General features: G+C 38.8%; 1 protein-coding gene and 1 pseudogene across 1 annotated transcript; one reads left to right on the forward strand and one right to left on the reverse strand.

The window, feature by feature from the left end:
- Positions 1-8264: 8264 nt before the first annotated feature.
- LOC113594431 (keratin-associated protein 21-1-like) lies at positions 8265-8941 on the reverse strand. The gene has a single exon (XM_027041799.2). It carries the CDS (start codon positions 8857-8859, stop codon positions 8560-8562), a length of 300 nt encoding a protein of 99 aa, XP_026897600.2. The 5' UTR covers positions 8860-8941; the 3' UTR covers positions 8265-8559.
- Positions 8942-12627: 3686 nt separating this feature from the next.
- Positions 12628-12889, forward strand: LOC113594326 (keratin-associated protein 22-1-like; annotated as a pseudogene).

Genomic DNA, 12889 nt, shown 5'->3' on the forward strand with positions numbered 1-12889 from the left:
TTCTCATTTGCATTAATGTTTCTTAAGCTTTTAACACTCTATTTTTAAAGCATGAAGTATTTTCCTCATGGTTTCAAATTTATATCCTGAATTCACAGTGAGGAAAAAGGGAAATGATGAGATTTCATTTGATTTATGCAATGACATTTTCATGAAATATTTTTTGAAGAATTAGATGTTTATACTCTTTGTGATCTGATGGGAGTATGGCATTTTTAATTTAAAACAATAATATTGGCAGAGATAATGTCTCATGGAACCTACTAGATTTTCCCTAACAAATAAACTCTTGGTAAAATATCCCATACCATGGGAAATATGAGAAACACATTGCTGCTATTATAATTATTACATTATTGCTTTTACTACAATGAAGTTCATTGTTGAATTCAATGATAAAGTCAAATAACCACTTTGAACTTCTACATTCCTAGAAAAATCAAATCATAGGAGTCAATAGAGCATGTTTGATATATATAAACTGAGTGTTACTCTATGTTTTCACATATTTACCAAATTTTTCTTCAGGAAAAATTTTAATTTAATTTTTACTAAATATAAGCTCCTTTGGAAGCATATTTTTAAAATGTATATTCATTAATCTCCACCATTTCTCTGTGTGAAGGTATGTGTATTGTATCCGTGTGTGGGCGTGTGTGTGTGTGTGTGTGTGCAGCTGCCACTTTTCTTTTAAAGGGGGTTGGGGCACTTCAAATCTTTTCCACTTGCAGGGACAAAGCCCTCAGTCTGAATGCAAGGGGTTTCAGTAGGAGACTTCCAGCATGACTAAAATGATTAATGCAAAGGAATATGGTTGACTTACACAGGTATCTATCTCCTATAAGAATCTGGAGATTCAATCTGCTTGTTGACCTACCTACAAAAAGTTAGGATGAAAGATAATCGCAATAACTTAGGGGTCTGTGTATAAGAAAGCAAATCTCATCTAGGGAGAAGATAGAAGGAATCTGAAGTAGAACATCAATGAACATGTGTATAAAGTCTTTTACCCGGTATTAGAAATAACTAACTCTGCCTGCCCTGAGAGTAATGGATATTCCTAATGAGGCAAACTAAAAGGAGGTAATCTGAATACTTTTCTTTAAGTTGTCTGTGTTTGAGGGGTTTACATATGAACACACATACGTTCTGATAGAATAAATCTCTAGTTCAGTAGTGGATGTGCATAGATCAATCTTTTTATGAAAGGAACTAGCAGTTCCAAATCAGAAGATCAATCCGGGGATGCGTAATGACTCCAGCTTTCACAAGAAGACATGGGAAACACTATTGGCCATTTTTTTTTAAGTTTAGAATGTTTAAGAGCCACATAATTTAGAAAAGCATAGCAAGCAACCATGCAAATGGCAAAATCCGAGAAGAGAAAATACATTTGTCATGAAAGAGTCGATACCCAAATGTAAACATTCATTAAAGGCAGAAAAATATGAATATGGGGTGAGATGGAGGGCAAATTCAGAAATTCTAAAATCTCGACTAAAAGGCTAATGAGAAAAATGATACAAAAATATCCCGCGCCGGGCTCTGCGCTGACAGCTCTGAGCCTGGAGCCTGCTTCTGATTCTGTCTCCGTCCCTCTCTGCCCCTCCCTCACTCTCCCTGTCTTTCTCTCTCTCTCTCTCAAAAATAAAATGAAAACATCAAACGATTTTTTAAAAGAATCGTACACACGCAAGGTGACAAACAGAGAAGAGGAGCAGGAAAACATTTAAGGGCATTTTCAGGAGGGGAGTTCCTATTTAGCTTCATCATCAGACATTAATAATTAAAGGATACTAATATTTCAATGTCCCGGGAGTTGCTTTGCCTTTCCTGGGGAAAATAGCACCCAGGAAATATTACCTAAGATATTTTCTAAAACAATATTACCTACACAATATTTTATATTTACATACAGGAGACAAAAATCAGGTAGTGCTGAGAACTGCCACCTGAGTCTGTTACTCCTCTTTACTTTTTCGCAGGTGTAAGATGTCAATGGTTTTTACCACATCTCAGAGTCTTTCTGAGGATTATGTGAGGTAATGCACCCAAGGGGTTTCACGCAGTAACTGCTCTGTGGTAAACAGCTAGTAAGTGCTGTGGAATGGTCATTATTATTAAAATAATAATTATACATTGTTACACAGAGTTCTGACGTAAGAATTCCATGAACAGCCCCAGGCAAGATAAACAGACAATATTCCCATGTATACAAAGAAGCAGAAAATACACCATGCGTATGATAGTGCATGATACCCCATCGACAACATTTATTACATTCCAGGCATGGTTTAAATGCTTTACATGTCTTAACACATTTCATTCCCATAAAAGCACTAAAATGTAGGTGGTGATTTTTATATTAGAATGGCAAGGCCCAAGAATTAGCATAATTTGCCCAATGTCATAGGCAGCCATGTGATGGAATCGAAGTCTCACACAGTGCAATGTTGCCGGAAGCCAAGCTATCCCAGCCTGAGTGGAAGGCCCGGGCTGTGGACGGATTGGTGACTGCAGGCGGCCCGCCGACAGTGAAGCTTCTTGTCCTCCCGCTTTTAGGTAATTTGGCCTTAAAACTACCTGGGGTATTGTCTGTTGTGGAATTGCCCTTGGCAGGCCCCCTGGGAAAAGAACCATCAGGGAAGAAAATAAGGTTCCGCAAGAAATTGTGCGGCCTTACGTCTAGCCCTTGCCATCCCCTAAGGAGACTCCTCTACTTACAGGAAGGATAGCCTCATACGTTTGCCAGCAAAGAGGGCCTGTAAAGGAGAGACATATGGATTTGAAAGCCGCACTCCGGCAACTAAAGAGTGTATCTCTGGGCACAGGTGATTTCAACCCCTAGGCCCACCTGGCCTCCGGAGGCATTCCAGATGATGACTGAACCTAGTCGGATAAGGTACAGAAAGGTTCATTGGTTCCTGGGTGCACTGTCTCTCTGAGAATGTATGGGGCATGGGTTTCTAAGGCTTTTTCGGCCCCTTTCTGGCACCTCGGACCGAGGCAAACACATTGTTCTTCTGGCCTCATGTGGTTAGGAGGTCATGTCCCTGTAACTGTTCCACTTGAGGTGTTGAGAAATGGAGGGCCTTTCACGAGAACAGCAAAGCAAATGCTTTGTAGATTATAGATAAACGCAGATGCATAATGGAATAATGTAAGAAATGAATCAAGAATCAAAGGGTATGTAAGAACTTTACGAGAAAATCGCCCTGTTATTTCTTAAAGGTTGATCACACATAGGAACATTTTTAAAATGAGGCAATGTTAGAAAAACATGGATGATGTATGTTACAAGGAAATCACTAGCATATATAATGCCACGTTTGCTACAATAAATCAGCCAGTTCAACACACTGCTGTTGTCTGTGTCCCTTTTTATTTTTGTTTTAGTTTTATTTTCACCTTTTTGCGACGCCGTTCATCCTTTGGGAACCCCTGGACCTGCTGGAGCCGGACTCTGGCACAATGTATTTATACATACTTTTTGTCTCGTGAGACAGCCTAGGAGTTGCGATTCCTGCTATAATAATGGATTATTTATAACGGAAATCCATGAATTTACACTGATGTAAATAAAGGAACAATGAAGCAGAAGGAAAAAGTTCCTTGCAGTAGAATGCCAGCCAATGTAATGAAAAAAGATGAAAATCAGAAAAATCAACATTTGCAATCCATCATCATCATAAATAATTCAGGCAAGGAAGAAAAATAAGTGCTAAGACTAATGATCAATTTGGGGATTTGAATGGAATATTTATAAAGTCACAAAATATCTCTACCAAAGTACTTCTTAACGGCTAACAGAATAATAAAAATACCTTTCAAGTCGAGAAACCTGGTCCTCACCATAAGGATCAAGTGTAAAATTATCACCATCAGTATTGGAACAAATCAACTTCGAGTGTGAACTGATAGAGTATAATGACAAGAAAACATTTGCACTCCCTTTATTTGCTTGACAAAATGCATAATCTTTTTCTAAAGTAGTTACATTTTTTTTTGTTTATTTATTTTTGAGAGAGAGAGAGAGAGAGACACAGAGACAGAGAGAGACACACACAGAGTGAGAGCAGGCAGAGGGGCAGAGAGAGAGGGAGACACAGAATCCAAAGCAAGATCCAGGCTCTGAGTTGTCAGCACAGAGCCTGACACGGGGCTCAAACTCATGAACTGTGAGATCCTGACTGGAGGCAAAGTCAGCCACCTAACCAACTGAGCCACCCAGGCACCCTACATAACCTTGTTCTAATCATGAGGAAACATTAGGCAAATCAGAACTGAGGAATATTCTAAAAGAAAAAACAATCTCTGGTAATCTGTAAAAATATTAGGGTCATAGAAGAGACTAGACAGCGTGACAACTGGGTGCACTGTGTGACCCCAGATTAGATTATTTTTCTACGAGACCATTGTTAGAGCAATTAATTCCTGGAATGAATATTGTAGAAATGAAGAGGCAGAGGCAGACTGGATGGGGTGGGGGGAAGCTGAGTTGGCTGTAGGCTCAGTGGAGGGCTCAGGAAACAATATGGGAGATTCTGAAGTTGGGATTTCCCAGAAGAGTAGTTGGAGGTTGGGGCGAGAAGGCATGTCATTATACCCTACACTGATCCATCACGGGAGGCTGGCTGCAGGAAACAGGTATTGTCTTGTGCCAGGGGTACTCTTCAGCTGAAGGCACTTTGCTTGTAACACCCCCAGCAAATGGAGAGTCATTTCTTCATTGCTGAAAAAGATACAGTACTATTGCCCCCCAAAATTCGAGGAAATGGGGATCCAAGGTGAATGCACAACATTGAAACTTACGTGTGTTAGGGGTATAAGCATCATAAATGTAAAAAAAATTAGTGTAAAGTTCTTAAGTAATTCACCTATTACCCAGGATTCTCGGAGATACAATTTTGATACTTCATAGGTGGAATTTTGGTCTCAGGATTTATTATAAGGCACAAAGTTGCCTTATGTGCACTCAATGCTTGCTTGACCTTTCGGTTTCCTAACTTTTGGCATATCTAATGATCTTAATCTTTGTTTCAGAAAATATGGTTTATGAGGGGCACCTGAGTGGCTCAGTCGGTGAAGCATCCAACTTTGGCTTAGGTCATGATCTCATGGTTCGTGAGTTCAAGCCCCACCTCAGTTTCTGTGCTGACAGCTCAGAGCCTGGAGCCTGCTTTGGATTCTGTGTGTGTCTTTCTCTCTGCTCCTCCCCTGCTCTTGCTCTCTCTCAAAAATGAAAATAAAAATATTAAAAAATTTAAAATATGTATTGGATTATGAAATATATGAATATTATAATTGATGCAATCAGAAAAAATAGATTTTGACATGTTCTAGTAAATAATTATCTTGCAATGTTAAGAATATATTAATGTATTGGGGCACCTGGGTGGCCCAGTCGGTTGGGATTCTGACTTCTGCTAAGGTCATGATCTCGCGGTTTGTGAGTTCTAGTCCTGGGTCAGGCTCTGTGCTGACAGGTCGGAGCCTGGATCCTGCTTCAGATTTTGTGTCTCCCTCTCTCCCTGCCCTTCTCCTGCTTGCACTCTGTCTCTCTCTCTCTCTGAAAAATAAACATTAAAATTAAAAATATATATATTTATTAACATTGTGAAATAATAGAAGTCTGGGAAGTGCTCTAGATTTCATGAAATGCTAGATTATAATAAGCAATAAGTTGCAAAATATGATAGTTTTTATGAATTGAATTCTGTATCAGAAATAAAAGCTATATAGGGGGTGCCTGGGTGGTTCAGTCAGTTGAGCATCCGACTTTGGCTCAGGTCATGATCTCAGGTTTGAGCCCCATGTCAGGCTTTGTGCTGACACTGCGGAGCCTGCTTTCGATTCTGTCTCCCTCTGTCTCTGCCTCTCCCCAGCTCATGCTTGCTCTCTCTCTCTCTCTCTCTGTCTCTCAAAAGTAAATAAACATTTAAAAAAGAAATATTAAAAAACTGAATCTGACTATGAATTATGTAATAGTATTGTTCAGGAATGATTGCATGTGCTTGTGCATTTATGTGTGTGTGTGTGTGTGTGTGTGTGTGTGTGTGTGGTGAGAGTCAGACACAGAGCCACAGAGAGAGACAGAGAACAGACAGGCAGAAAGGGGGAAACCAACATGGCAAAATGCTAACAATTGTCAAATCTAGGTAGAGAGTACTTACACTGCCTTCTCCACTTAATTGAGGGTTTGAAATTTTTCAAAAGTAAATGCTGGGAGAAATGAGTTTATATAGAGAAAAATACTATTTTTTGGAGACCAAAATCTGCAGTGAGTCACTTCTTTAATGCCTAAATGTAAGTGACTCCTGTTTGAAAGGCTGAATATAAGCATAAAGGATAAAAAAAGGAAAAAGGAAAAATAAAACCCGTAAAATAGAATGATGAAAGAGTGCAAAAAGTATGCAACCTTTGGGTAACACAAAAGGAAACTAAGAATACATAAATACAATATTTATGCTTGCTTCTGCACTAAGAAAGCAGAAGAAAATGAAAATACAAATGGGGTGAGTGCAAATGGATGGGAGGGATGAATATAGGCGTGAGACTTGTCTGAATATATCTTTTTATATAGTTTTGATTTCTGAACCATGGAAATACTTAATATATTAAAAAAAAACAGAATAAATACACCTGAAATTGAATATAAATGGAAATAAAAGAATGTCCCCCATAAAATGAATAGCATAACTACTCAGGAAGAAAATTAATTCATATAAATGTTGAACACAATAATCTGTCCATTCTTGGTGGGATCCCTTCTGATGCTAAAAATGCTGCTAAGAAACTTTAGAGGTTGCTCACGGGCATTGCATTCAGTGTGGCAATTCAGACTGTATATTGTGCGCAGGTTTGAATAGAGTTAACACAGCAATGTGTTGGGGCCGAGAGTGTTCACTGTAAGAAAAAAAAAAGAAGCAATGTGGAACAGGGAAATGTAAAGGAATCTTATGTTTTCCAGTTTCGGTTGGAGTCATTCATAATTTGAAGCTATTAAAGAAGTGAACAAACCAACGTGAATACAAAGTAGATGTTCGCTTGGGGCTGTTAGCAGTGGCATTTAACCCGAAGTGAAATATGTTAGAGAAGATAACAACGTCAACCAAATATGGTCATGTTAAGACCGTGTAAGGCGCAGGGGTGCCTGGTTGGCTCAGTCGGTTGAGCGTTGACTTTTGATCTCAGATCATGCCTTGAGTTTAAGTCGCATGTTGGGCTCTGTGCTAGGTGTGGAGCCTACATTTAAAAAAAAAAAAAAAAAGCTTAAGGGCAGATCTTGGAAAATTATAATCAGCAACAATTTTGTCTTGTGAGTCTATAATGAGGGGCTTATTATCTAATTTGCATCAATATCTAATTTATTTGTGTTCAATTATTATGACCTATGAGGCAGGCCAAAATAGTTTTAAAATCTACCATTTCTTGGGATGGACAGCATAGACCATCCAAGCTTTTGCATACTATGAAATAGAAAATTCTAAGCTTCAAGAGTAAAGGAAATTAAGAAAGACAAGTTTTCATAAAATAATGGCTTTCTAAAGAAAAAAAGAAGATGCTTTCCTTCTGGGTTATGATTTTTCCAGGGATCTTAATTCCTTCTTACGGTTTCAACTTTTTTACTACCTTGGGCCAGTCAAAATGAATTGGGACATATCCATTATCTTGCGCTAAAACACTACTTAAACTCATTCATGTCTAACACAAAAGCTTGAAATGCTCTATCAAGAGAAGATAATTGGCCAAGTTTACGGGCACATAAGTCACAGAAAATTAGTGGAAAAACAAGTGATTACAGCTACCACTGTGAAATCACATAAATCACAGGAGAAAGAAATCTCAAGAAAACAAGAGTATAGAATGCCATCAAATGGCTCTAAAGTTAAATATGTAATGGATTTTAGGAAAGTTGTCACTTAAAAAAACTATGTATTTTTAGATACATTGGAGTTATGTAGAAGAATAGGTTTAAACCTCTCTACCTCTTGTGTCAAACAAGCATAGGAAATGCTTCTTATTTATGCCCCAAAACAGATTAGAACTGGAGAATCGTATGCCAACTTTCGTATCTTCTAAAGTATTTTGCTGGTTATGGTTTTGGTGTAAAAGCACTTGGAACAAATAGCGTTTCCAGGCAATGTTTAACTAAATTGACAAACACTATCTTTTCTCGTCCTCACAATAAACCAGCATAACACGTGCTATCAGTGCCTTACCCAAGTAGAAAAACGAGGACATTAAATGAACAGAAAGCTAGGTTTATTATTTCAGACCGAATAAGTTTATTAAGAAAACAGAGAAATAGTTCTTGCATGAAAATCGAAACGGAGAATCTGTGACTGCATCAAGGCAATGAGGAACCACGCAGTGCTCAGGGTGAATTTCAAATGCTCCCACTTTTCATGAGTTGAATACAGGAATGATAATTCTGTATTTGACCAAAAGGGCACCAGAAGGCAAGCCTTCAACAAAGGTCAGACTGTGTGGGGCTCAGATTTGGTGAATGCCATGTCCAGTTGTAGAGGGTGAGAGTCCCCCACGGTGCCCTTGTTACTAGTAGCCACAGCCAGAGCCACAGCCATAGCAGGAGCCATAGCCGCAGCCCAGGCCTCTGTAGCCAAAGCCTCCATAGCCACAGCCTCTGTAGCCACAGCCTTTGTAGCCAGAGCTTCCATAGCCGCAGCCTCCACAGCCACAGCCTCCATAGCCACAGCCTCCGTAGCCACAGCCTCCATAACCGCAGCCTCCATAGCCGCAGCCTCCATAGCCGCAGCCTCCATAGCCACAGCCTCCATAGCCACAGCCCCCGTAGCCGCAGCCTCCATAATAGTTTCCGTAGTAGCTTCCACACATGGTGTTGGCTGTTGAGGTTGTGCTTGGCTAGAGAAGGAGAGAAGTGTCACTTCACTGTGGACAACTCCCCCTCCAGAGGGCCTTTTTATATGCTCTCGATGTGGGTGTCACCCGCCATATATATCATGCCACTGGCTAATTTTATGACTAATCTAATTAGTCTGTTGTTCCTCTACCATAAAATAATTCTTGGAGGTATTTGGGAGGCTTGTTGTGTTTGGCTCTCAGTTTGGACTCTCCTTATCCAATTGAAGGCTTCAAAGAGAGGAGATACACCCTCACACCAACGCAGTGTTGTCCCAAATTAGACTTTCATTTCAGCTTCATATAACCATCCTTTATGTCAAGAAAGAATACATTTATTAGTCTCAGTCTTATTTGCTCTTGGCATCAGTTGGTTGCACTAACATTTTTAACATTTCATAAGAACCAAATTACTTTTGCCTCATCAGTTTTTCTTTTTCTAAAGAAATAAGGTTTATTTATTCATTTTGAGAAAGAGAGAGCAGTGCGGTCAGGGAAGGAGCAGAGAGAGAGAGAGAGAGAGGGAGAGAGAGAACCCCAAGCAGGCCCTGTGCTGTCAGCGCAGTGCCCGATGCAGGGCTTGAACCCACGAAATGTGAGATTGTGACCTGAGCCGAAACCAAGTTGGATGCTTAACCGATGGTGCCCCATCTTCTTTTGATCCAAGTTAATTGTTTTCTTCAGGGTTTCAGCTCATTTTCTATACTAAAACCATAATGTAACTTTCATCCTCATGATATTGATAATAATCTAGTTAAATTTTTCAAAATACCAAGTCTGAGCAAAATGTATTACACTTTTCTATGTATACCAATAGGTCTGATTCTCACTTATGTTCAGTCTCTACCTAAGAACTACAAGACAGACGTTATCCCTTGGAATCCAATTGCTCTGCTTTTTCCCCTCTAAATCAGGCACACAATTATACAAATTAGTATTCTCATTAATATTAGAATTATATTCTAAGTAACTATCCAACAGGTTTAACATCACGTATTTATGTTTATCAGTGTATCACACAGAGGTCCGTTCCTTTAGCAAAACACCCAATCATTATTCTCTTTGTAACCAATCATATTGTGTTCTCTTGCATAACCTTGGCATTATTATTAGTCTTTATTCAAATTAATGTGATAATGCCTCCCATTGGGAGGCACAGGAAAAGTGAGAATAGTTTCACATGACAGACTTTACAAGAATGAATTTGGGGAGGTGTCATTACCCACACATCATGTGTAATCTGTCAGTATATTTCTGTTATTGTATTGATATTTCTGAGTCAAACTATTATTTTTATGTATCCCCTCATAACCATAGGTGGGGACAGAGAGAATAAGCAGTTCGACACTCTCTGTATTTTAGTTAACTCTTCTCCAGAGATCATAAGAATGAAGACACAAGATTTAAAACTTTTCCAATCCATCTGTCCTTTTAAGTATATCTAATGAGTCAATGCCTCTTAATAAAATAGAACGTTTTCAGGGGCACTTGGGTGGCTCAGTCGGTTAAGTGTCCGACTTCGGCTCAGGTCATGATCTCAAGGTTCCTGAGTTCCCACATCGTGTTCTTTAGTACAGGACCCGCTTCAAATTCTCTCTTCCCTTCCCTCCACTCATGCATTCTCTCTCTCTCTCTCTCTCAAAAATAATTAAACATTAAAAAAAATAGACTGTTTTCATACTAAGGATCCTATGAAACACATTCAACCTGTAATTTAATGTGTGTGTTTGAATGTTCTTTCCATGCATGTCTTTTGGTAGCTTCATTTTTATGAAATAGACATATTATTGGGTCATTTTATTCACCATGTACTGGGTTGAGATATTACAAGGAGAGGACATTTTCACTATATCATTTTCAAATTTTTCATAAGGAAATAAAAGTAACTTCAACTGTCACAGTGCAGTCAATCAAGTAATAACTTAGAATAAGTTTTCAAATAAAAACTAATTTAAATAACGTGATGATCAGTCTTCCTCGAGGCTAAGTTCTTAGAACATCACCTGAAATTTGTATTGCTAAATGGTAACAGTCAATTAAAAAAAACCCTATAATTAACTTAAAAAAAATTTTGGTATTTGATTAATGTAGCTGCAAAAGACATTGCTGTTCTGTGCAATACAATGTCTCTAAGGACAACATTCACTAGGTTATTTCTCTATAGAATTTACTTCCTGGAGCTAATTTGTTCCTTCTGGAGAACTGAGTTCTTTCTCTGATGATAGCAGTAAGAGCTTGCCAGCCCAGTGAGATTCCATTGACAATTTGTTTTCTGCTGTGATTTTCTGAACTATGTTTGGTTCTTAAGTACGTCCCATAATCAAAAACAGAGTAAAAGAACGCTCCTTGCGTCCTCCTTTGCAGCTAATATCCCATTTTCTTCTGTTTCATTGCAAACCTTCACACGTGTTTCCATCGTAGCTTTCTGTTCTCTCTTTACATCTTTGATCACACCTTTTGGTCTTTGGTCCTTACCACGCCCCACTAAAACCGCCCCTGAACGTCTCACCAACACCCCAATCTTGTCACATCTAGAGATTCAGCCTTCTTCATTTTACTAAGTCTCTGAGAAGTGTTCAGATTCACCCGTTTCTTTTTTCCTTCCTGAAAGGCTCCCCGACACTTACCTACATCCTACCACACACATTTGATTTAATTTCAGTATCTCCAGTTGCTCCCTCTTAGTATTTTTTTTTCTTTTCTCTTTTTCAGATTTTGTTTTCTAATATGAAGGTGCCCAGCTAGGTGCTTGACCCTCTTATAGTTTCTATAGAAATTCTCTTTTTGTAAAAAAAAAATTTAATGTTTATTTAGTTTTGAGTTGAGAGAGAGAGACAGAGCGTGAGCTGGGGAGGGGCAGAGAGAGAGGGAGGCACAGAAACCGAAGCAGGCTCCAGGCTCTGAGCTCTGAGCACAGAGCTCAGCACAGAGTTCAGCCCACACAGGGCTTGAACTCACAGACCACGAGATCATGACCTGAGCCGAAGTTGGATGATCAACCGCCTGAGCCACCCAGATGCCCCAGAAATTCTCTTTTTCTAAATTAAGTTTTTAATTTTAATTCTGGTGTAGATAACATACAGTGTTATTTTGGTTTTAGGTGTACAATATAGTATGTAAGCTCTCTTCAAGGATTGTTTTACATACATTATTTTAGCCAATTGATCTCATTTCACATTTCCAATTTTGACACATATCCAAATGATCACTTGACATCCCTCAAGAATTTAATAAAGTGAAACTAAGTTCTTGATTCTTCATACCCCCCCACAAATCTTTTTTTGCCTCATCTTCTCCACAAGTTTTCCATCCTTCTCTACCTCTGTGAAACCATACTTTTGTTTCCAAAGGTGCATATTTGCAGATGGGAAGGAGGATCTTATCAAAGAAAAAAGAATTTTGAAGAAGTGAAATCTGTATGGGTTATGTGATCTCGTGGTAGTTAGTAATATACTTTAGATCTCACATCTGGAACAAACAAGTCACCACAATAGGTGAAAAAACTTTCGTTAAAACACATGATTTCATTACAGGCATCCTGACACATGGCAAAATTGTGTTATAGATATATTGGTTACACGGAATTCTTGAGATGATTATAATGCCACTTAGTTTGAAACATGAATCCAATAGCTTGTGGTTTGCCCCATATATCACTCAATTGACATATAAGGCCCCTGTAGATTATAAACTTAACACCCTGGAAAATGATTCTTCTCTTCATCTGAGCCTTCTCCTCACACTATGAACTTCTACAACAATTAGTATGGTGGCCTGGGCTATGGCTATAGTGGCCTGAGATGTGGCTACGGATGTGGCTATTGTGGCTATGGATATGCCTGTTATCGTCCATGCTGCTATGGTGGATATTGGTATTCTGGATTCTTCTGATAAATTCTAGATTGCTAATCTATTTAGGAAATTTTCCCATGAGGTACTGTATGTACCTCCTTTATTATGTATAATAGACATGTTACTTACTGTCTGTTCAAATAGTGACAATCGA

The sequence above is a fragment of the Acinonyx jubatus genome, chromosome C2 (assembly GCF_027475565.1).
Source record: "Acinonyx jubatus isolate Ajub_Pintada_27869175 chromosome C2, VMU_Ajub_asm_v1.0, whole genome shotgun sequence".
Classification (NCBI taxonomy): Eukaryota; Metazoa; Chordata; class Mammalia; order Carnivora; family Felidae; genus Acinonyx; species Acinonyx jubatus.